Here is a 22,594-nt window from a genome sequence, read left to right as displayed (position 1 = left end):
TAATAGATAGCAAAACAAAGATCCCACTCTTGTGATACCTGCATTCAGATGGGGATAGAGGAGGGGTATAAGAGGAAAGATAATAAATAGAGAATGATTGTTATAAAGAAAAATAAAGCAAGGTGCGAGAATGGAGAGTGGTGCTATTTTATATATGGTGGGCAGGAAAAGCCTTTAAGATAAGATACATAAGAACAGGGCCTGAAGGAAATGAGGAATTGAGCCTCAGATATATCTGGATAAGAGCATTTCAGATAACGAGAACAGCAAGTGCAAAGTTCCTGGGGTTAGGTATGTTTGAGCACCATTAAGGGGATGGCAGGTGGTGAAGAGGATAAGAGATAAAATCAGAGGTAGTAAGAGTCCAGAGCATCCAGGGCTTTATAGGCTAGGGCAAAGGAGGTGCCAAGCCAATAGAGAGCTTTGAGCAGAGGAGTGACATGATCTGATTTACACTTGAAAGGGAATCTGGCTGCAGTGTGAATAGATTATAGGGAGGAAAATGGTGGAAACAAGAACAGTTGAGAGGCTATTTCAAATAAACCAGGTGAGTAATGATGGTGGGTTAGATTAGGGTAGTAGCAATGAAAATGGTGAGATAGATTTCTTGGTGGATTAGATGAGGAGCGTGAGAAACCAGAAGTAAAGGGGACAGGGTGGAGATGCCATTTCCCATGATGGGAACTCCTGGGAGAGGAGCAGGTTTGAAATGGGAGGATATCCATTGTTTTTTTGCACGTGTTACATTTCTGTGTAAGTGAAGATGTTGAATGAACAGCTGGAATATTTGAATCGAGAGTTGGGAGAGGCTGAGATTGATGATTATAAATTAAGAGTCATCATTTAGGTGATTTTTAAAACCATGAGATTAGATGAGGTCATCCAAGGACTAAGCACAGGTAGTAAAGAGAAAAGTTCCAAAGACTGAGCCCTGGCTCCAAAGTTTAAGAGGTTGGAAAGTTGGTTGAAAACAGCAATGGAGACTGAGTGATGGTCAGCAAAGGAGGAGAATGACCACAAAAAGGGTGAAAAAGGCTCAAAAAAAGGGGGGCAGTGTTCAATTGTGTCAAACGCTGATAATGGGTCAAGAAAAGTGAGGACTGAGACATGACCATTGGGTTTGGAATGCTGGTGATCCTGTCAAGACCAGTTTCATGGAGTAGGGGGAGGGAGTGGTGTGTGAAATGGGCTTAAGAAAAAATAGGAGAAGATATACAGACAAATTTTTTTGAGGAGTTTTGTTGTAAAAAAAGAAAAATGGTGTGATGGCTTCAGGGAGAAATGGGAAAAGGAAAAGTCTTGTTCAAGAATGAGAGATAGCAGAGAGTATTTGTACATTAGTGGGAATGGTTCAGCAAAAAGGAAAAAGTCAGTAATATGGGAGAGAAAGGGATACGTCTACAGGAATATTGTCCTGGATTGGGCTTAGTTAGGAGAAAGGCAGCTCATCTCCTGTAACAGAAGCATCTGATTCAGACCATGGGAATGAGGAGCAAGGACAGAACAAAGAGCAGAAAGAGAGAGAACCTGCAGCATTTAATAATAATTTGTATGTGAAAGCTGGAGGAGAAAAAAGTCCAAAATGATTCCTGGTCAAATCACTAGCCCAAGCACTACACTGACCACTTGAACTAGATCCCACTAAACAGGAGCAGACAGTTAGATCATGCGGTGCTGTGTTCGTCAGGGTGCTCCCAAACCAGCCCTTACTTTTCTAGAAGCACTGGGGGTCGGGACATCATGGTGATCCTCCTCCAATACCACACCATAATGATGAAGATGCTGGGTGTAAGGAAGGTCTTCATGGCAAACCACACCTTGGTGAAGCCTCCATTTTGGTGGATTCCCTAGAGAGAGGCCAACATTTTGAAGGTGAATATATCTTAGCGTTATTTTCTACCAGCAGAGAGAGGTAAGGGGGGACCTTGTCTGCTGAACTGTCCAGATCAAAAGCTTTCACATTCAGAGCATATGCTGTTGCCTACTCTCCCTGACCCCTTCTCAGGCATTGTAAAAATATAAATCCGAAGGCATAAAAATGAACCCACTCTATACGAAGGGGATGATTAAGAATATGATCAAAGATTTTTCTGTATGACCTTCATTGAAAAGTTGGAGATATCACTGTATATATAAAATATTCACAATATACCATTAACATATTCACAAAATACCATTAAATTAAAAGAGCAAGGCGTGGCCAGTGTGACTCAGTGGTTGAGTATCGACCTATGAACCGGGAGGTCATGGTTTGATTCCCGGTCAGCACACATGCCCGGGTTGTGGGCTCTGATCGACGATTCTTTCTCATCATTGATGTTTCTATCTCTCTCGCCCTTCCTCTCTGAAATCAATAAATATATATTTTTTAAAAAGAGAGCAAGGAACAAGTGTCAATTGAGTATGATCCTATTTTTTTTTGTACATGAATGGTTATATATGAATATATGTACAGAAGAAATCTGAAATCAAAACCTCAATAGTGGTTATTTCTATATGCTAGAATATTACAAGTAATTTTTATGTTCTATGTGTTTACTTGTGCTTTCTAATTCTCTACAATATATATAGTTACACAAGAAATATATATATATATATATATAAGAAATATATATATATATATATATATATATATATATATATATATATATTTCTTGTGTAACTATGTTTTAGATTAAAAAATGGTCCCCGCCCCCCATGTTCTAATTTTTCCCATTAAACAAATAAATGGAAAGAAACTAAAACACCACTGCTCCTGTTAACATTTAGGCTTGCAAGGTGAAACATGTAAAAAATAATTGCTTTTATCTTGATGTTATTCATTATGCAATCATGATCATTCTAACATCTTCAATGGGCGCAATAATCGCTTTATTTTCCATTTCTGTAATCTTTCACACAAATTTCTGATCTCAGCCATCATGGGTATGTGTTACTATTCTTATTTCTCAGATGAGACAATAGAGGCTTGGAGATACCAAGAGTGAGATGCGAGTTCCCTTTCAATGCACTTGCTCCATAACCAGTGTTCTTAGCCTGTGTTTTAGTGCTGCAGACTGCCTGGGTCAATTAGATACACTTACCACCAACCGAATATCTTTTATCTCCCCTATGCCAACGTTGATTTTCTTCTTTTCATTCACAGGCAGCCGGATGTTCAAAAGGTAGTACTTATGAGCCACAGACCCAATTTCCATGAAAGGAAGGACGTCACATTCATAGTAACGGCCCTCGTGCTCTGGGGTCTGAAAGAAGAACAGAGGTTTTGAGACATGATCACTATTTCCAATAGACTGTCTGAACTGTCTTACCTGTGCCTCCTAGCATAAATTCTTAAAGGTATTCCTAGCTAACGCTTAAAGGTATTCCTTAGAGCAGTGGTTCTCAATCTTCCTAATGCCGCGACCCTTTAGTACAGTTCCTCATGTTGTGGTGACCCCCAACCATAAAGTTATTTTCGTTGCTACTTCATAACTGTAATTTTGCTACTGTTATGAATAGTAATGTAAATATCTGTGTTTTCCAATGGTCTTAGGTGACCCTGCTAGCGGTTCTCAACCTGTGGGTCGTGACCCACAGGTTGAGAACCGCTGCTGTAGAGCCCAAGACCATCGGAAAACACAGATATTTACATTATGATTCATTAACACTAGCAAAATTACAGTTATGAAGTAGCAACGAAAATAATTTTATGGTTGGGGTGTCACCACAACATGAGGAAGTGTACTAAAGGGCCGTGGCATTAGGAAGGTTGAGAACCACGGCCTTAGAGGTACAGATAACAGGGCACACTGGAGGCATGGTATCCACCGGCTGCCCTTCCTCCCTTCAAAAACCAAACACCCATTAGCCACATTAGAGGTAGAACCTAAAATGTTAGGTAAAAAGCAAAAACCTCTTCTATCTCCTTGCATGTTTCTCAGTGTTTTAACCCTCATTTGAGCCTCCTATCAGACTCATCTGGTCCACCAGGACTGCATGCTTTTTATTTGCAGCCTGTCACTGGAGACCTGTAAGGCTCTGTGGAACAGTCAACTTCCTAATGTTCGGGAGGAAGCTCTTGCTGACATTCCGCACAGTCTTAGGTAATGGCTAATTACTTACACGGTTTTGGCCAGCAGGAGAAGCTGTAAGAAGCTGAGAACATCTATGTTTTATTGATTTGACAGAAAAAGAAGCAACTCCAGGAACCCTTGAGACTTGGGGAAGACAGAAAGGGATGAAAGGTAATAATGGGATTAGTTTGAGATGCCCACTTGGAATTTTCTATCTCCAAAGCTTCTAAACTGCCCAAGAGGCAAGATGGCAGAAGGAGCAGACATTTTAATTAAACAAAAATTAATCCCAGCTTTTAAAAGAAGCCTCCCACCCTTCCTGCCAAGCAATTGAAGAGTTACTGCTCAGAGCATGGCAGTGGGAGGTTGGAGAGTAGGGGCACAGGTTGTTTGGAAAACTAAATTCTGCTCTCCCGCACCAGGCCTCCTGGTTTTATGTTCCTACCAAGGGGTAGAGGCTTGGGGTAAATATGGCCATGTAGAGGCGTAAGCTTTAGCATCCAGGGACTTTTTCCTGATAAAAGAGGTGAGTGTCTGCCATCAATGTTGGGTTTATATGCCAGCTTCAATGTTTGCTGATCAAGTGATAGGGGAGACCTAATTTGTTGTTCCCAAGCCTAAATTCTCAGAATTTCTATAATTTTTTTGTGAATCATAAGAGTAAAAAGTCTAGTGGAAAAATCAGAAGGAAGATAATAAGAAGTCTATAGACTAACTAGTATATGAAGAGTCTTCTGCCCATTCTGTGATCTTGTGGAGTCCTTTATTGGAGAGTCAGAACTTAGAGTGGAAGAAACAGAGACCTCTGTATAGAGACCAAAGACACACATGACAAAGTAGAGCTATAGCATGCAAATATCTGGCTTATTTGCTTCCACTCCCTACTCAGAGCAGACATCACTAAGCAACCATGATCATTTTTTATCCTTTAAGGGTTGAGGGGCTCTTATCAAAACTGTCAGCTGATTAGACTTGGCTTACGGAATTTAAAAAATTCTTCTGCAGAAAGAATCCTGCTTTTTACCCACACTTCATGTGCAGGCTGGATGATTCTTCCTGTATAGGCTGTCTTTCTCTCCTTCCTGTTCCTTTCTCTCTCATATACTTACAAATCAGGGCTAGTAGTAGGCCTCTGCAGGAACAACTAAAAACACACTATAGGTTCTGATTCAACCTCGGATTAAGCTGCATTGAGGAGGTTGATGACCCCCTGTGGTAGCAGCAAGAAAAGTTTTCTGATATGTTTCCAATCAGAGTCTTGTTTTATTGAGAGTTTGAGGGGAAAGAGAGTTTTATTTAGTCGAATGCCATGGTCCCAAAAGTAATAGTATTGGGTTGAGGGCATGGGCCTTCCAAGTCCAGCCTTCAGCTCTGATGGGGAAGAAGTTACTTGAGTACAGCAGGAAGAAATGAATGACATTGCGTCAGACATGCCTGAGGACAGGCATTGTGCTGTGATAAGGATGGCAACGACCTGACCTTGCTCCTTGTTGGGTACCTTGTGAAGGTCATCCACCTCATTTGGCCTCACTTTCCTCATAAGTAAAACAAGAAGGTAAAATAAGGTAATCTACAGGGTTCTAGCCCCCTTTCATTGTTCTCTAGGTGTCCTCCACTTCCCTGTCCCTACAGAGAGGCTAACGCTACCAACCCATGAGACAAATTTATCTAAGTTTCCCTGGCGTTGGGGCTCAGTGGTTGAGCGCCAACCTATGAACCAGGAGGTCACGGTTCAATTCCCAGTCAGGGCACATGCCTGGGTTGCGGGCTCAATTCCCAGTAGGGGGTGTGCAGGAGGCAGCTGATCAATGATGTTCCTCTCTCATTTATGTTTCTATCTCTCTATACCTCTCCCTTTCTCTCTCTCTAAAAACCAATAAAAAAATAATTTTTTTAAAATCTAAGTTAAAGAAACTGGATACACTGGATTCCATGATCCTGGCCTAGCCTACCTGTCTCAAAGATAAACACTGCATCCCGTTGGGGATCTTTCCATATACACTGAAGTTCTGCCTCTGCCAGTATTTAGGACATTTAGAAAAACAGACAATCGCCCCTCTCTCTTTACTTTCTCTCATCCCCCTTAGGCCTTCCCCAGCTCCAGCCAACTCCAGCATGAGACTGACTAATTAGGACAAATTACAGCAGGTGGCAACTTGACTTCTTTTTTTTTTTTTTAACTTCACAAGCCACCAGGGACTAAAACCCTTTACAGCAATTTCTCATTTAATCTTCAGACTCAAAACTAAATTTAACTGCAATCAGAAAGCACAGATTTGATGATTCATTTTCCTTCACACTTTTCAAGGTTTAATATCTTTCTTGAAAGGAATCAACACATCCTAAAGATAATTAAGCAGCCAACACCGAGGAACAGTTGCAGGCTTCTTAATGACTCCCCCTCACTCTGCTTCTCAGTGCCCTCCAAGTGTGCAAGTGAGGTGAGAAATTACTTTTCCCTTTTCTGAGGATGAAATTCCATAACCCGAAGCTTTATATCCTTTAGATTAGATATCTCACCTCTGAAAGACGCAGGCAACTTGCAGCAACAGCTAGAAAGGTTTTAATTAATTTTCTCTGTTGCACACAAAGCTCTGAACATATTAGAGAGTCCCCTCTCCTGCTACCTCCAGTTTCCCTCTACCATTCATTTTTACCCACCGGTTGTTCCCTGAGGGCCTCCCCAAACAATTCCAGATGGCTTTATTTTTGTTGCAAGTGGAACTATATTTGGCACTCAGCAAAGGGTCTAGGGCAGTGGCTCCCAAATTTTATCAAGCTTAGGAGAAGAAATTGAAATCCTCTTGAAACACAGATTTCTTGCTCTTGCCCGCTAAGATTTTGACCCTTTAGGTTTTGTGTACAACTTGGGAATCTGCATTTCCTACAAGCTCTCAGAGGATGTTGAAGCTGTCAGTCCTCATATCATGCTTGCTGTAGTTCTAGTCTTAATAAAGAGAGACTTAATAAATGTCAGGTGCCCCAATAGGTGCTTATGCTCATGAGAGTCCTAGTGGCCCATCTGATTAACATCCTCTTTCATTCTCAAATGTGTCCCAGGCTACATGTTACATGATAAGGTCTTTCTGCTTATGTTCACTATCCCATCTAGTCCTTATAAAGACTCCCATAGCAGGCATTATTATTCCATTTTGCAGAAGGGAAACTGAAGCTCAGACAGAGTAAGTAAATTTGCCTAAGGTCATGCAGACAGTAAGTGATACAGCCTGGAACTGAAGACACACGTTTTGCTCCAAATCCATGCTTTTAACTAATGTTAATTCTGTGAGCCTGCCCCGTCTTACTCCTCCTCAAGGTACTGGGCAGGGGCATGGTACTGAGAGGCTTCAACCTGCCATTCTCACCATTCCACAGGGAATCCCAACGTTACAGTTACCGGCAAAAGCAAAAGGCCAATGCTAGGAGAGGAAAGGAACTAAACCAAACAATGGAGTGGGTATTACAAAGCTACCCAAATCCTTCAGGAGCAATTGATCTGGAGATGCCGTGTGACAAATGACATACTCAAGAATGTGCTCTCATAAAGTTTGGCCTCTCATACACTTCACACAAAGAAAAGGAGACCATTTCTGTACCTGAAGCACCATCAGAGATCACCTAGCATTGATGGTGCACCACATTAGCACCCTTGGGGAATGTGGGTAACCATGAGTAACAGTAACTATGGCTCCATTTCACCTGCACAGAGACTTTTAAGAGCAGAGGGGTAAGTAAGGGTGAGGGGTCAGAATGTCAGGGAGGCATGTGTAAGGGCAGCACTTGACTTTTATAAAGGGCCTCTAGCTAATTTTGATTTGGTCCTTTAATCATCAAATCCCACTATCCCTGGAGGTCATTGAATCAATCTTTGGGCTTTTGCCCCAAAGAAAATGTTTCCATATTTTCAATACAGGATAGTAATCTCCCTCCCATGGGTGGTTGACTGAGTCCTCCTAGAAGAACCAGAGAAGGGAGAGTCTTAGAGATGGATTAGAAGACTGAGGATGTCTTTCTGTCTGTGGTCAGTGGGATTTTTAGTCTTCATACCTACACATGAATTTTGGCAGCAAAGAGAAGCCTAAGAAAAAGAGAAGTAGACTCAGCACTAATCCAATATCAAGATTCTTATATATCAAAGTAATTCAGCAATTTTCTTCAGACACATTCAGCTATTAACCAAAGAATGAGGAATTTATTTTTATAGAAGTATTTCAGAGAAACAACTAAATCACTTCAGACAGACATTCCTTCTATTCTTTCCTCCTTTGCCAGGACAGGAAATATCTACACAGCCCTTTTCTCTACAAAGACGAGGGATAATGTGGGTTATGCATGGTAAGAAATAAGGAACATGTCTGTTAATTGTAAAGCAAATCTTCCCACATACCTGGAAATCAAATAAAAACTCCAACAAATTAGACGTCAAGGAATCCTACCTTGGGGGATGTGAAGATACACTTGAGTTTCCGAGGCACTCTCTCATGGGCCATTTCAGTCCATTCAGCAAACATATCATCACGGTAAGCCAGGGAAACGTCCATGGAAACTTCTGCATTTTCTCCTGCAAGAGAAAGAACTCACAATTCCAAAATGGCTTTGGACACAGCTAAAAAATTCTTATAGGCTCTGCCATGGAAACCAATAAGATAGATAGATAGATAGATAGATAGATAGATAGATAGATAGATAGATAGATAGATATTAGTGCCTATCAAACTCCAAATCTGAAATTCTAAATCTAAAGACTTAAAAGTCATCAGATGAATGTCTAGCTAGATGCTGTGTCCCCTTCTATAACCGCTGTGCAGAGATGGGGGCCTCACTCTCTCTGAGGCAGCTCAGATAGTCTTATTCTGGCTCATTCACCACTTATCCTCCTATAACTTGCACTACAGGTCCTAGGTCTGCCCATAGGAGTCACATGGAAGGTAAGGTACTTCTTCTGCAGAAGTTTGTTAGGCCCTGAAAGCCATACCTCATATCTGTCTGTGTTTTCTCTCTTTCCTGAGAGAAATGTGACCACGTTTTTCAACTCCCCTCAGAGACATGATTTAAGTACCTTTGGTGCTTTCTTCTGGACATACTCTAGTCTAACAGCACCCTTGTTAACATTACTTGCAATAAGCTTTCAAATATAAGATCTGGCCTGGCTTATGTGGCTCAGTGGTTGAACCAGAATTCAACCTATGAACCTGAATTCCTAGTCAGAGCACATCCTGGGTTACAGGCTTGGTCCCCAATAGGGGGTGTGCAGGAGGCAGCCAATCAATGATTCTCATCATTGATATTTCTATCCTTCTCCTTTCCTCTCTGAAACATATATATATGGCCTGGTGCACAACAATCATTCACTGGGGAGGGGCGGGGTTCACCTAAGCCCAGTCTACGCCCTTTAGCAGTCCGGGACCCTTGGGTGATGTCCCCTGAGGGGTCCTTAGCGCTGACGCGGAGGCGGGAGAGGCTCCTGCCAATGCCACTGTGCTCGCCAGTCATCAGCCCAGCTTCTGGCTGACCACCAGGGGGCAGCTCCTATGTTGAGCGTCTGCCCCCTGGTGGTCAGTGCGCATCATAGCGACCGGTCATTCCTCCGTTCAGTCAATTGCATATTAGCCTTTTATTATATAGGATATATATTACCTGCTACTTCTCCAAAAGGTAAAACCCCTTCTTCATATCGTGGACAATGTTAATCCAGAAGATGAAGGGTTTTTCCCCAAAATTAATGACTTATACATAGGTAGGAATACATTAATGATACACAATTATACACAGGAATGTTCACATATTATTCCATATCAGTAAGGACCATGAATAGGTTTAACTCACCTAAGAACTCATTGAGGAGTTTAGATTCATAAAGATTGCATCTATTCATTTGTCTGTTTTACGCTATGTTAAGCAAGTTCAAGAACAAAGGGTCTGTAATGGGGAATAAAAGTGGGACAGACCACATTTCCAAAATGATTGGAGAGTTGGCTCCCACTGGGATTATGAGACTGCATTCAATTCTAGGCTCTGGAACCTGAACACACACAGGGGAACCGATAAGAATAACTGCTATCTGGAAACTTAGGGCTTTCCTACCACTGGCCCCATGTGGCTTGAAGTCGATATGATAGTGCCATAAATCCTCACTTCTCTGAAAATATCCAGAAAGGGAAATAAATGATGCACAAAAGAAGGGATCTGAGGCCATTCTAATGTAGATGAAATCCTCCATGAACATCGGATCTGCTACTGTATTAGTATTTAAATCTAGTCAAACATGGTGAATTGGCTACTTGTCTTCTTCCTCTTTCTCCTGAAATTACACACACACACACATGCACACACACACACACACACACACACACAGGGCAGAAAAGGAAACCAAAGACTATTGAATCACACGGGGAAACTGTAGATAAATGAGTGGGCCAGAGGTTTCAACTAATTTCTTACAGATGAAAAATAGATAAAGTAGGATTTCCTGACAGCCATAGAGACAGGCACAGCCTAAACTCCCACAGAAGGAGTATTGGCAAAGTGAGCCAACATGCCCAATAGACCCCCCAGGGCACTCTGAACTTGAAAGCATCAGATGTTGCAGAAGGCAGAGGTGAGACCTGGTGCCAACAACAGGGTGACTGGGTCAAAGTCTGTACATAGAATCATTGGACCCCCCAGTTCCCATCACCACACAGTCTGAGGGGAGACTCTGGCCTTGAGGACACCAGACAATACAAAGACCCAGGGCTGAAAATGGGGAAGAGTCTGTAGGAGGAACTGTGGGGTGCCCAGCTGGGCAGAAGCAATGCTTGACCATTGTTTTTCCTCTAGGTTAGGGGCAAGGCTGGCTGCAACTGCTCCCTATTGGGCAGCCTTAGTGGTCAATAGAAACAACTGGCCAGAGCTTTAGTACTAGGCACCAAGGGATATCTTTTTTATTTCTAAGTGGGATTAGAAATTGGGGCTTTCAATCTGCTGAAAGGGCACTTCTAGAACCATATCGATCAAGAAGACAAATCTGAAAAGCTGTAAGAGAAGCTGTCAATTCACGATTTGGGCTCTTTGGAGCACTAGGGTTCGGCGCAGCACTGGCCTTAGCCACAGGTAGGAGGGGCCCTTTTCCAGCTGTTCCCTTTCTCAGAGGATGAGAAAACCTTAGAGCAGGGTACATACCCACCCAGAGCCCAACTCCTCCGCCAACTTCTAGACCATACTCCAGGAGCCTGGGACCCCAGAATATCCTACCCAGACCTCTCTGAGCCACTTCCACAGCCCGGGGGGTGAGGGAGGGGGGCTCTTCCTCAGATCCGGCCTCCCAAGGGGAATTACACAAGCATACGTGCACCTCTGGACTCAGGAGTGGTCAAAGGCCGCTGTCTGTAAGAGGCTATGAACAGAGATTGGGCTTGGAGGTTGGGGTATCCACATACAAGCACACAAGGCCCCTTTCTGCACAGGATGGATCCAGGGGTGGGAACAAAAGGCGTCCAGGGGCCCACACTGCCTGGGCAGTCACGTTTGGCACAGAATTCTAAGGAGTCCAAGAATCCTGGCCTTCCGGTCCATTATGAAGGCAAATTTGTTTCAATTAGATGATAGACCTTATTTATCTTAACAATTTGTTGGCCTTACCTATCACTTTTAAATATTTAGACATATGGCAGCCATACCTTGATAGGTACTCTTGCCCTGGGCCCCACAAACGTTAGGGATGGGCCTGGTTCAGACCAGGGGCCTCAGAGACAGAAAGAAGCCAGACAGGTTTGCCTCCTGGCCTGCTCCCAGCTTTGAGTTCATCCCATCTGCTGGGAATCCCCAAACTGTTTTAACATACGCTGTTAAAAACAAAAGTTTAAAACACTGTTTTCATGTACAACTTCTCTGTATGAAGCCCTGTGACTTCCCCTGCTTTCATTTAATTTTCCCAACAACTCTACTAAATGAGCATGGATATTTCCTTTGATTAGGAAATAAACTAAGGTCCTCAGATATTAAGTAACTTAAAGTCATATTTTTGTTGGTAACAGGAGAGTGACAATTCTTTTGAAATTGTCTTAAAAGACAATCATCATTCTGTGTGGTTTTTAAATAGATTTTTATTAATTTCAGAGAGGAAGGGAGAGGGAGAGAGAGATATAAACACCAATAATGGGAGAGAATCATTAATCGGCTGCCTCCTGCATGCCCCACATTGGGGATTGAGCCTGCAACCCAGGCACGTGCACTGACCGGAATCGAACCAAGGCCTCCTGGTTCATAGGTCGACGCTCAATCATTGAGCCATGCCAGCTGGGCAACAATCATCTTTTTTGTATTCCTTAAAGAAAACTGTCTAACTGATGAAAGAAGCCCCTCAAACTAGTCACAAAATATGAATATGTAAGTCTTTAATAAAAACTTAGTCCTCACAGTCATCCTCTGAAGAAGAAGTTATATAAATTGCCCAAGAATACATAGTAATACATTGCAGTAATAGCAATACCATGGCAGAGGTGGGACATAAGCCTTGGTCTGGATCAGCCCGAAGTCCCCCTACCCTCCACTACCTTTGTTGGTAGAAACCAGTAAACTTCAAAAGAAACTTAACAGTTGAATCAATCACACTGTGTGCAAGGGGCCACTCAACACTGACCAAGCACCCTTCGCAGATTTCTATGAGAGAAATACCCAGTGTTCCTGGGAAGCTGCCAGCATGGCGTGTAATATATCTGGAATTCCCTAATCTGAGCTTTGATGGGAAGAACTGCTGAAACCCAGTGGAGAACTGCTGGAACTCCAGTCATTTCAGAAAACTGACTAGGGAAGCATGATGTGATCCCAACCGCACGGAGCTGGGAGCCTGGGGACACCTGGGTTCATGTTGTGGTTCTGCCCCTCACCACATGTGTGACCAGGAGCAGGTTGGGCTTAGATAGGGGACTAAGCCCTGTCGGCTGGTGACAGCTGCTTTGCGCTCCGGTCCATAGACACCATGAGGCGGTATAAGGTTGTTCTTACCAGAGTAATTGAGAGAAGCTTCCTAATTCACTAACAACAGAAACTAAACCGAAACAAAATGAAAGACAATCTCTGTGCAGGTCAGCTCACAGAACCGGAGGCGGCCTGAGTCACTCTGTGGAGGGGACATTTCTCCCACACCACCATTCCCTTCTCTCCATTCCACCACCAAGGCAAGATCTTTCTAAAGCTTTCTGTGATTGTTCATGCACTTGACCCCATGCTCTGCCTAATCCTCACACATCACCTGCTTACTTCCGAGGCAGTTGGCGGCAGGTGTCATCATTCCTGTTTGTGAGACGGAGAAGACAAGATTCAAAAGTCACACCCTTAGAAACAATGGCCTCAAGCTTCTAGAGCTTCATGGCCTACAGTCTTACAGCCTTTACTGTCTCTTGTGGTGCACTTATAAATAGAAACCACAGGGAGAATAGCCAGTTCGAGTGACCCTTCAGCTCTCCTTCCGTGGATGTTGTGCTATCACTCCGGGACAAATGCTCAGGCTCCTTTTCTGTTGGAATAAGACTTGTCTCCTAGGCCCGTGGTCGGCAAACTGCGGCTCGTGAGCCACATGCGGCTCTTTGGCCCCTTGAGTGTGGCTCTTCCACAAAATACCACAGGCTGGGCGAGTCTATTTTGAAGAAGTGGCGTTAGAAGAAGTTTAAGTTTAAAATATTTGGCTCTCAAAAGAAATTTCAATCATTGTACTGTTGATATTTGGCTGTTGACTAATAAGTTTGCCGACCACTGTCCTAGGAGTCTGTGATCACTAAATTTGTTGTGCATCAAAATACATACAGCCCGGCCTGTGTTGCTCAGTGGTTGAGCATCGACCTATAAACCAACAGGTCCCCAGTTCGATTCCTGGTCAGGGCACATGCCTGAGTTGAGGGCTCAATCCCCAGTAGAGGGCGTGCAGGAGGCAGCCGATTGATCAATGCTTCTCTCTTATCATTGATGTTGCTATCTCTCTCTCCCTCTCCCTTCTTCTCTCACTAAAATCAATAAAAACATATTTTTTAAAAAAGAAAGAAAATGCTTAGTGCAGTGCCAAAAGCAAAAAGGATTCACTATTGTTGTTATCCTTTTATTAGGGATGTGAAACTCTCATACCTACCTTTGATTCAAAATAATCACCAGGTTTCAGGAACATGGAAATGTCCACTATGAACTCCTATCCAAACCTGGGACACAAAACTTAGAAACAGGAACGCTCTGGACTAAGGAGCTCAGCAAACCTGTGAAGTCAGCCACCTGAACCATTTTCCCTCCTGCCTCCAATGGACTCGGAAATAAAGTTCAGCTTTAATGACTACGTTGCATGTAATAAAACACCAGTTTCATGACTCCTGGGATACTGCGTGGGCAATCCTCCCCTCTCCCCCATCCCCACGCCCGGAGATAATGAAAGTGAAGGATCCAATTGGCACTCCCTGGGAGAATGGCAGGAAGGCCAAGGCACCCGGAGCACCTTCCCTATAAAACAAGAGCACTGGTTATTCCAGTTCCGTGGTGGGGAAAGCGGTAAGGTGTCAGCATAGGGCATTTATAGATTGGAAACGCATGGCTTTTCCACAATATCCCAGAGCAGTGGCCTTGCTATACTGTGGGCTGTCCAAGCTTCCCTTTTCTCAAATGGCTTTGGAGACACATTTCTGTCGGGTGGAAAATTCATCCCGAATGGGAAGGGAGGCGTGGAAAGGCACTGTGGCTCTTCACACTTACTATTTCCAGCCTGTTATGGGGCGGTGCTCCAACATGAGGAAACCTGTGCTCCAGCTTTTTGGGGTAACAGACCCAGATGGCAGAGGACCATTCCAGGTGGAAAGACCTGTGCCTTTCCAGATTAGGAAGCCTCAATCAATCATATCCACAGGAGAAAAGCATTTGTGCATCCGTTTTCTGAAGACACGTGCAAAGTCAGAGAGGAGAGCAAGTCCTTTGGAATGAGCCAAAGATGCTAGGGGGACAAAGAACTGGGAAAGAAGTCAGGGCAGCTGTTTAATGTAAGAACAACCCATGGGGGCGGGGAGAGGGAGAATGAAGTGATGAAAGTTGAGGCTAATGAGGAAGTAATCAAAATGCTTTTCACTTACACTTTTAAAAAAATATTTTTCAATTGCAGTTTGTATTCAGTATTATTTTGAATTAGTTTCAGGTGTTACTCAGCCATAAAAAAAGAATGAAATCAGTGGTTTGAGCGTCATCCCATGGATCCAGAGGTCCCGGGTTCGATTCCCCGTCAGAGCACATGCCCAGGTTGCAGGCTCGATCCCCAGTAAGGGGCGAGCAGAAGGCAGCTGATTGATGTCTCTCTCTCATCGATGTTTCTATCTCTCCCACTCTCCCTTTCTGTACTATATAAAAAAGTATATATTTTTAAAAAGAAAGAATGAAATCTTACCCTTTGCAATAGCATGGGTGGACCTAGAAGGCATTACATTTTTGAAATGGGCATTTGCCAGCTAGCATAGTACAAAGAGTTTGGGGCCAAAGAGATCTGCTTTTGAATCCTATCTGTATGTCTTTCTAGCTGAGAGACCTTGAACAAGTCTCAGTTTCCACCTCTGCAAGATAGAAATAGTGGGACCTACTTCCCAAGGCTGCTGACAGGACTACGGGGCACACAGACACTTGAAAAGTTCCCTTTCCTTCGAGTTCGGATGGTTAGATTACATCGTCGACCAATTAACTGGAAATAAAGGGGAAAGGGTTAGAGGAAATAAAGAATTATTTTATGGTTGTCAGAGGTTCCCTGAGAAACCTTGATTATCCTGGGCCCTTGCCCTGGGGGAAAAAAATTAAAGAGGTTTCAAAACCTTCATTTGCATTCCTACATTCCATAGGGGAGCCTGTCCGTCAGCAGGGTTTGTTTGGGTAACCTCTGAAGGAGGACGCCGGGACCAGCCTCCTCACAGCCTCCAGCAGACATATAATCTGGGGTTATTTATGCCAGCGTTCCTTCCCCAATCAAAAGCTCTCTGACCTGGCTTGTATTTTCTTGACGCTTTTAATTAAGGAAATAACAAAACAAACCCTGTCCTCTATCCATGGTTAGGTCTGGCAAAAATGGACTCAGCTAATTATAAATTTGGCCCTGGCTGTTTTCTTAAGATGACCTACAGGCCTGGGTGTGAGCAGTTATGAAAATGAATGAGTACAATGATTTCGCAAAGCAGCCTAACAGTTTAGTTCACATTACCTCTCTCGTTTGTCCCTATCACGTCAAGCATTTGCCTTGTGGGGAAATATTTTCCAAAGGTAAGAAGACATTTTTCTAAGCATCATCAAAATGGTCCCTTGCTAAGCTCTGAAGCAATACCACCTAGGCAAAGTCCTTTGGGTGTAATAAAACGCCAATCTGTGAAACATGATTAGGACAGGGGGAGCACTGCTCACATCCGGCCCTTTGCAAAGTGACATCTCAGTTAGAAAACATCCATGTATCCCTATTGCACCCTACTGCACTGGCACATTCATTTGGACAAGGAGCTGGGACATCAATTGTTTCAGAAGCAAATGCATCCGAAGCACCACAGAATACAGAAAAATGACATCAATGGTGTTCACCAGGTTGGAGAGGAGCTCTCTCCCCTTCTAACTCAGCACACTTGCTTTGAGGGTGTCTTGTCTGCTCCTGGGATGCCAGTCACCTTCTAAAGTTCAAATTTCCCTCCTGAGTTTCAAATCTGCACGCTCACTTCCCACTGTGTGTGTGTCTACTGTACTTCCCTCATCCCTCACTGCCTCTCCCCTTGTTCAAGGCCACCATCGCCTCAGACCTAGACGACTCAAACCCATGCCCCATTCCTCTCTGCTTTTCACTCTGTAGCCAGAGAGATAATTTCCAAAATACTCTGAATGCCTTTGTATTGTCCTCAGTCTAATGCTGAAACTCTTGCAATGACATTAAAAGACTCAGACCTGGCTCCTGGTGCTGACCTGGCTCCCAGGTTCACATCTCACGATCCCTTCCCTGCTCCTGCCACCACCAAGGCTGGTCACCTTGAACACAGCCTGTCACTGCCTCCTGCCGTGGAAAATGGAGAAGAGTTCAGGCTCTGGAGAGAGACAGCCTGGGATGGTGGCCCACCTTGGCAGTGGTGCTTGCGCAACGGTGGGCAAGTCACTGAACTTCTCCGCCCATAGACTGGGGGTAACAGCCATGCCTGTCTCCTCTGGCTGAGAGCATTAAATGAAATAACACGTGGGGTCACTCAGCACAGCCCTGGCATACAGTAAGCGCTCGGCAAATGCTGACTGCTAGTCTAAAGCTGCTGCTCAAGGGTTACCTACTCTTGGTGCACTCAGAGTCTCTACTAGCAGTGCTCATGTTGTGAGGGTGAATTACAAAAGGGCTTCTTTTCTTCTGGGGTGCAGACAGTCCTCTGCATACAGTGCTTGGCATGCCCACCTGTACCAAACTAACTCCTTCTCATCCTCTCATCCTCAAGACACCTGCTGATTCACTCCCACTTTCCCTCACCCCCCAAAACTCGATGAAGTGCCCCTGCTGTTGCTCCCACAGCACCTGTGCGCCCAGCTCTGTAACATGTTTCCTACTGCAGGGCAACTACCTGCTACTCACCTGTCTCTCTCTCCCTACCCTCTTCCCACTTGGGTGGAGACGTTGCTGAAAGCCAGGAACTGCCTCAGTCTTGTTCACAGCTCCATCACCCATGCCTTTATACAATAGCTACCCATCAAACACTTGCCATATTAACAAATATCATCCTTCTTTCTCCAAATACTCCTATAACCCCTGATCTCCTCCGTCACTTCATCACCTCTACACCTCACACGTGTGGTCTATGGTTTGCTGTATTTCGGTGGCATTCACTTACTTTTCCCACTCCCTGCTTCCCTTTCCCTACCCACCCCCATGTCCTTCAGGAAAAAAGGATGTTCCTCAAATTTGGCCCAAGGTCCCGTCAAGAAACAACGTGCCTGTTCCCCAGGACTGGGTGGGAAGGGAGCTTTTAAGGAACATGGTCCTGAGGGAGCACTGTCTCCTGTATCCCTCACCTCTGAATAATAATACGGGGCTGCACTCGTGTTCTACTTAAGAGGGCTACTGGGTGCAAAGGAGGAGACGGGCTGTAACTGCAGACACTAGAAACCAGAGTTCTCCGACCTGGTCTGGAGTGAAAAGGTGAAGTAAAGCAATAAAAGGGTGAGACTTTGAAGTGTGTATCATGTCTGTCTAAGGCTATGGGAATAAGAGAATAAATGGAACTACAGGCAAGAGATTCCAGAGAAGGAAAATTGTGCAGCATTCATCTGGGTATAACATGTCACGTCTCTGGTAATCTACTCAGGCCTACGTTTCCAGGACTAGAAAGAAACCCATCAGGACCTCAGAAGCCCCAACAGCTGGTGCTACCACCAAGATGGAATCAATCTACCTTTGAAAACCCTAACACTAGACGGACCATCCAATCCAGTTCATTTTTCCCCCTCCATGCACAATAGTGGGGATAAAAAGACATATATGGCAAAGTCACTGCCATCAATTTTTCACAGTAAAGTGGGGAAGGCAGGTATATACATAAATAAGTATAATTCCCTGTGGGCAGTACTACATCACAAGTACATGTAAAGTACATTGTCAGCACAAAGGTGCCCAGAGTGCTTGGTAGGGGGACAAGGATCGAAGCATGGAATACAGATCTTCCACATCACCTCATCTGGACAAGATGATGGTCCACTGTGAATCACTGGTGAGTAAGAGTTCACTAGGTAACAAAGTAGGAGAAGGGATTATAGGCAGGGGAAGCTGCATGGATAAAAAGTCATGGAAGCTCAAAGTGGCCTGGTGTCCTCAGGGAGGAGCGGCGAGACTAGGCAAGGCTGGAGAGCAGGAAGAACCTGATGACAAAGGGAAGGAGTTTGCTCTGAGTTGCAGCATTTTATTAGGAGGATGTTTAAGCAAGGAGATCTGGAAGCTGTGTGAAAGGCAGACTGGGACTTGGTGTGGGGTAGAGAGATCTAGATGGAACTGAGCCCATTGTCCTTTCAGTTCTCAGCATGTTTAAGATTATTTAATTTCATAGAAAATATCACCTTGCCTGCTTTCCATGGAATTTGAACTCCACAATGAACCGGTCTTTTCCTAACAAAGCTAGAGAAATCAGAATCATCCAAGCGGCAAGTGTTAACACACAGGGAAACCAGTGTGGCAACAGCTCTTTCCTATAAGGCCGTAACCAACATAAATGGGGAGAGAAAACAATCCTGACAGCCCAGGGAGGGAAACACACAGTGGCTCCTGTGCTTTCTCCCAGGACACTGTCAGTGCCCAGCGCATTGAGAATGGCTGACTTGATGGTTATGAAAATCCTCTCTCTCTCTCTCTCTCTCTCTCTCTCTCTCTCTCTCTCTCTCTCTTTCTCTCTCTCTCTCTCTCCCTCCCTTCCTCTCCCGCCCTACATCCCTCCCTCCCTCTCTCTCTGAATGCAATTAGAGAAGAGAGCTTCATTCACACTGAAGCTAAAAATAGAATTGATGATGGCAGAGTTCACAGACTGATAGCTGTATTCTCAGACAGTCACCAGGAAGGGAGGGGGATGGCTAATTTAACTTAACAGCTTCCAAAACAAACAGTGCAGAAGAAGCCCAGGATGAGGAGAAAATGCAAAGGTCACTTCTTCAAAGGGCTGGACGAGGAACGGGGTCATTCTGTGGCAGTTTATCCATCCTCCCAAATCCTGGTGAAACTGGCTCAGTATTTTGCCCAGATCTGCCCAAAGTCCTTTAGGCAAGAGTTTTGGCAGCTGCAGCTGCTAAAGGAATCCAAGCAAGGTCAGGCAGAAATGCCAGGACTTGCCCTTGTAACTTCTTCAGACACCACCTGGATATCCAGAAGTTAAGATTTCTAGATAAGATAAATGAGCACCTTTTCCCTTTTCACCATATCTAAATTACACCCAGCTTAGCCTGGGGCAGAAAACAAAAGTTATTCAGGAAATAAACATGGATCGTGAAGCGGGAGAGACCAGGTGTCTAGAAGGAGTGACCCATTTCTTCCTCTCCTCAGTCTGCTCTGCCCAGGATTATGGTTGGGCTTCAAAAGAAACAAGGGGATGCTTGTGGACAGGAAGCAGATCCTCTCCAAACTCTCCCACAGACCTGTGGAGGCTCTCCGGGCTGCTGCCAGCCCGCTAAATGTCAGATCACTGCACCCCAGCATTCCCGCGCACACCCCCTCCATCGCCCTGGTGACTAAGCTGTTTCAACAGCTGTGTTATTGCTGGAGTCAGGCCAGTGTTACTCATACAGAGTATTTGTTTCGTAGGCTTACGGGGGGAATGACTGCACTCGGCTTTGGGGGTTCTATTTGCAGGTCAGGTCCTTCCCTTGATCCATCAGCCAGGGCATTCCCTGGACCCGAGCTCTGGGGAGCAATGAGACAATATTGGGTTCCCTCCCAGGCTTCCAAAGTATGGATAGATTCATAATAACACAGAAAAGGTACATGTGTCTGAGAGCCAGAAGGAAGCATAATAAAAACCACGACCCTTGGTTGAGCCCTGAAAAACCTCCACTGTCCCTCCGTCCCTCAATAAAAGCCACCTACACTAACAGGAGTAATAAGCCCTTTCCCTTTTCTTCTCTCTCTCTCTCTTGCCAGACATCCCCTTCAGTCTTTTCCTTAGAATAGCTTCTCTTTCCCTTTTGGTAATATTTGCACCCCCTCTGCCTCAGTCTCTCCATGAACCTCCACAAACTTGCCCCTGATAACTGAGTCTGGGCAGCGTCCTCCTGCTTACTCCTCCCTTAGCCAATGGCCTTCCCCTCTGTCATCACATCACTTGTGATCATTTATGTTCTTATCACTTCTGAAGCCAGTTGGGCCTGTTGGCTTGTTCATCTCCCCGCCACCCCACATCCCCTCATCGCTAGTCTCTTTCTCAGCATAGTAGGCACTCCATTACGAACTGCTGAACAAAGCAACCCAACTCCCTTCCATTGAGGGGTGCCAGGAGAAGGGAGAAGGCATTGCACCTGTCGGCAGGATCCATTTCGTCGGCAGGATCCATTTCTATTTCTAGTTCATTATAAGCTGCATCCACCTTACAGCCCTATTAGCCTGCTCTCTCTCCTAAGTTCTCACCAAAAGCAACAGGACTACATGTTCTACTATTGAAGAGATGGTAGAAAAGTGAGTTTCTTATAGAGGGTCTTGTATTTTAAAAATAAATAAAACAATGATCCTTAAGACATCACATTTTTGAGCGCCTAATATGTGCAGACGTTTTCAGCCACACAGAGATGCCAGACGGCTATAAACGATCATCTACAAGCACAAAATGAAAAAACTGAGGCACACAATCACACCGCTCGTGTGAGAGGGAGGTGAAATATGAACTCAGGTTTGTCTGACTCCACAGCTCAAGTTCTTTCCCATTAAGTCACGAGTTAGGAGACCTGTTTCTTGCTCTAGGAAAGCCACTAATTAGCTGTACAGTTCGAGTAAGTTGCTTTACATATGGCATTCCTTTTTTAAATACTGAAGTTGAATCCTAAGATGGCTAAGGTCCTTCTAGTTCTAACAATTCATGAATGTAAACATCCAAACTGCCACCCCCTATTTAACTTCCTTCTACACTTGAGGCATCGTGGCAAACAGCAAGGCCATTCCTACCCTCAGGGCACTTGTAATAGAGTTGGAGTGATGAGGGATGAAAACTTGATTTTGACTCATGTAAGAGTTAAACAGTGAAAAACACAAAAATACCAGAGTGCATGGCACTGGGGAGAGAAAGCACAGTCATTATTATAAAAGGACATTCGTGCATTGCAACAATGGGTTTCCCCCCTCCCTCCCAAATATCTTTGTGCTGCCGGCAGAAAGAGCCAGCCACCAGAAGGGATCACATCTGTTTCGTGGGAAAGCTTTGTTTCTGACAAGTTTCATAAAGGAAAAAGTAGGCTAGAACAAGCTTTTTATTTCCAACCCATCTTTTCTTAGTTCCCATGAATGAGGAGGGGATACAAATGAGAGCAGGCAGCCGGGAGAAAAATAATATGGCTGGTGGTTCCTGACCTCCTGGATTCCTGCCGTCAGAGAAGCCTGAGAGGCAACATTTAATTGTGGAAAAACCAGCCTTGCTAGCCTCTTATCTTTTCCCTCTGTGACTTAAACCCACAATTACTGGCAACCCCTCGATTCCGAGTCACTCAGCTGGTGGTGGCAGCGATGCTGTGTCTGCAGCTGAAAAGCAGAAGGGGAGTCAGATTTTACCTGCCTCCGAAGCCAGCCTTGTGCAAACACAGCCCTAACCCAGCTTTATGACTTCTCCCATTAAAAAGTTCACAGATGCCCTCCTGTCGGGAATACCACCATGCAAGGAGTCCAGATGGAAAAAAAAGGAAAGGAAAAGAAATGCGATTTCCAGCTGCTGTATAATTCAAAGGACAAGCGAGGAGCCTCAAATCCTGAATTCCACATTTCCTTTCAGCACTAGACACGTGATCTTCGATTCTCTCCTGATGGATCAAACTCTGGATGTCTTCGCCCGGTCAGCAAGGCAACTCACCAACTGACCCCTCTG

At 44.5% G+C, this 22,594-nt stretch overlaps 1 protein-coding gene across 2 annotated transcripts in view; it reads right to left on the bottom strand.

The window, feature by feature from the left end:
* The window catches only part of WLS (Wnt ligand secretion mediator), a 99,966-nt gene that overhangs the window by 25,256 nt on the left and 52,116 nt on the right, over positions 1-22,594 (bottom strand). For both annotated transcript variants that reach the window (XM_079777486.1, XM_079777485.1), the window contains exons 3-5: positions 8,492-8,616; positions 3,084-3,245; positions 1,711-1,847 (exon numbers count right to left, since the gene is read on the bottom strand). In XM_079777486.1, coding sequence (XP_079633612.1) covers positions 1,711-1,847; positions 3,084-3,245; positions 8,492-8,616 — 424 coding nt within the window. The remainder of the gene's footprint in view (positions 1-1,710; positions 1,848-3,083; positions 3,246-8,491; positions 8,617-22,594) is intronic.

Source organism: Cnephaeus nilssonii (assembly GCF_951640355.1).
Source record: "Cnephaeus nilssonii genome assembly, chromosome: 7".
In the NCBI taxonomy this organism is placed as follows: domain Eukaryota; kingdom Metazoa; phylum Chordata; class Mammalia; order Chiroptera; family Vespertilionidae; genus Cnephaeus; species Cnephaeus nilssonii.
The sequence above is the reverse complement of the archived record's forward strand: the minus strand, read 5'-3'. Positions and strand labels throughout refer to the sequence as shown.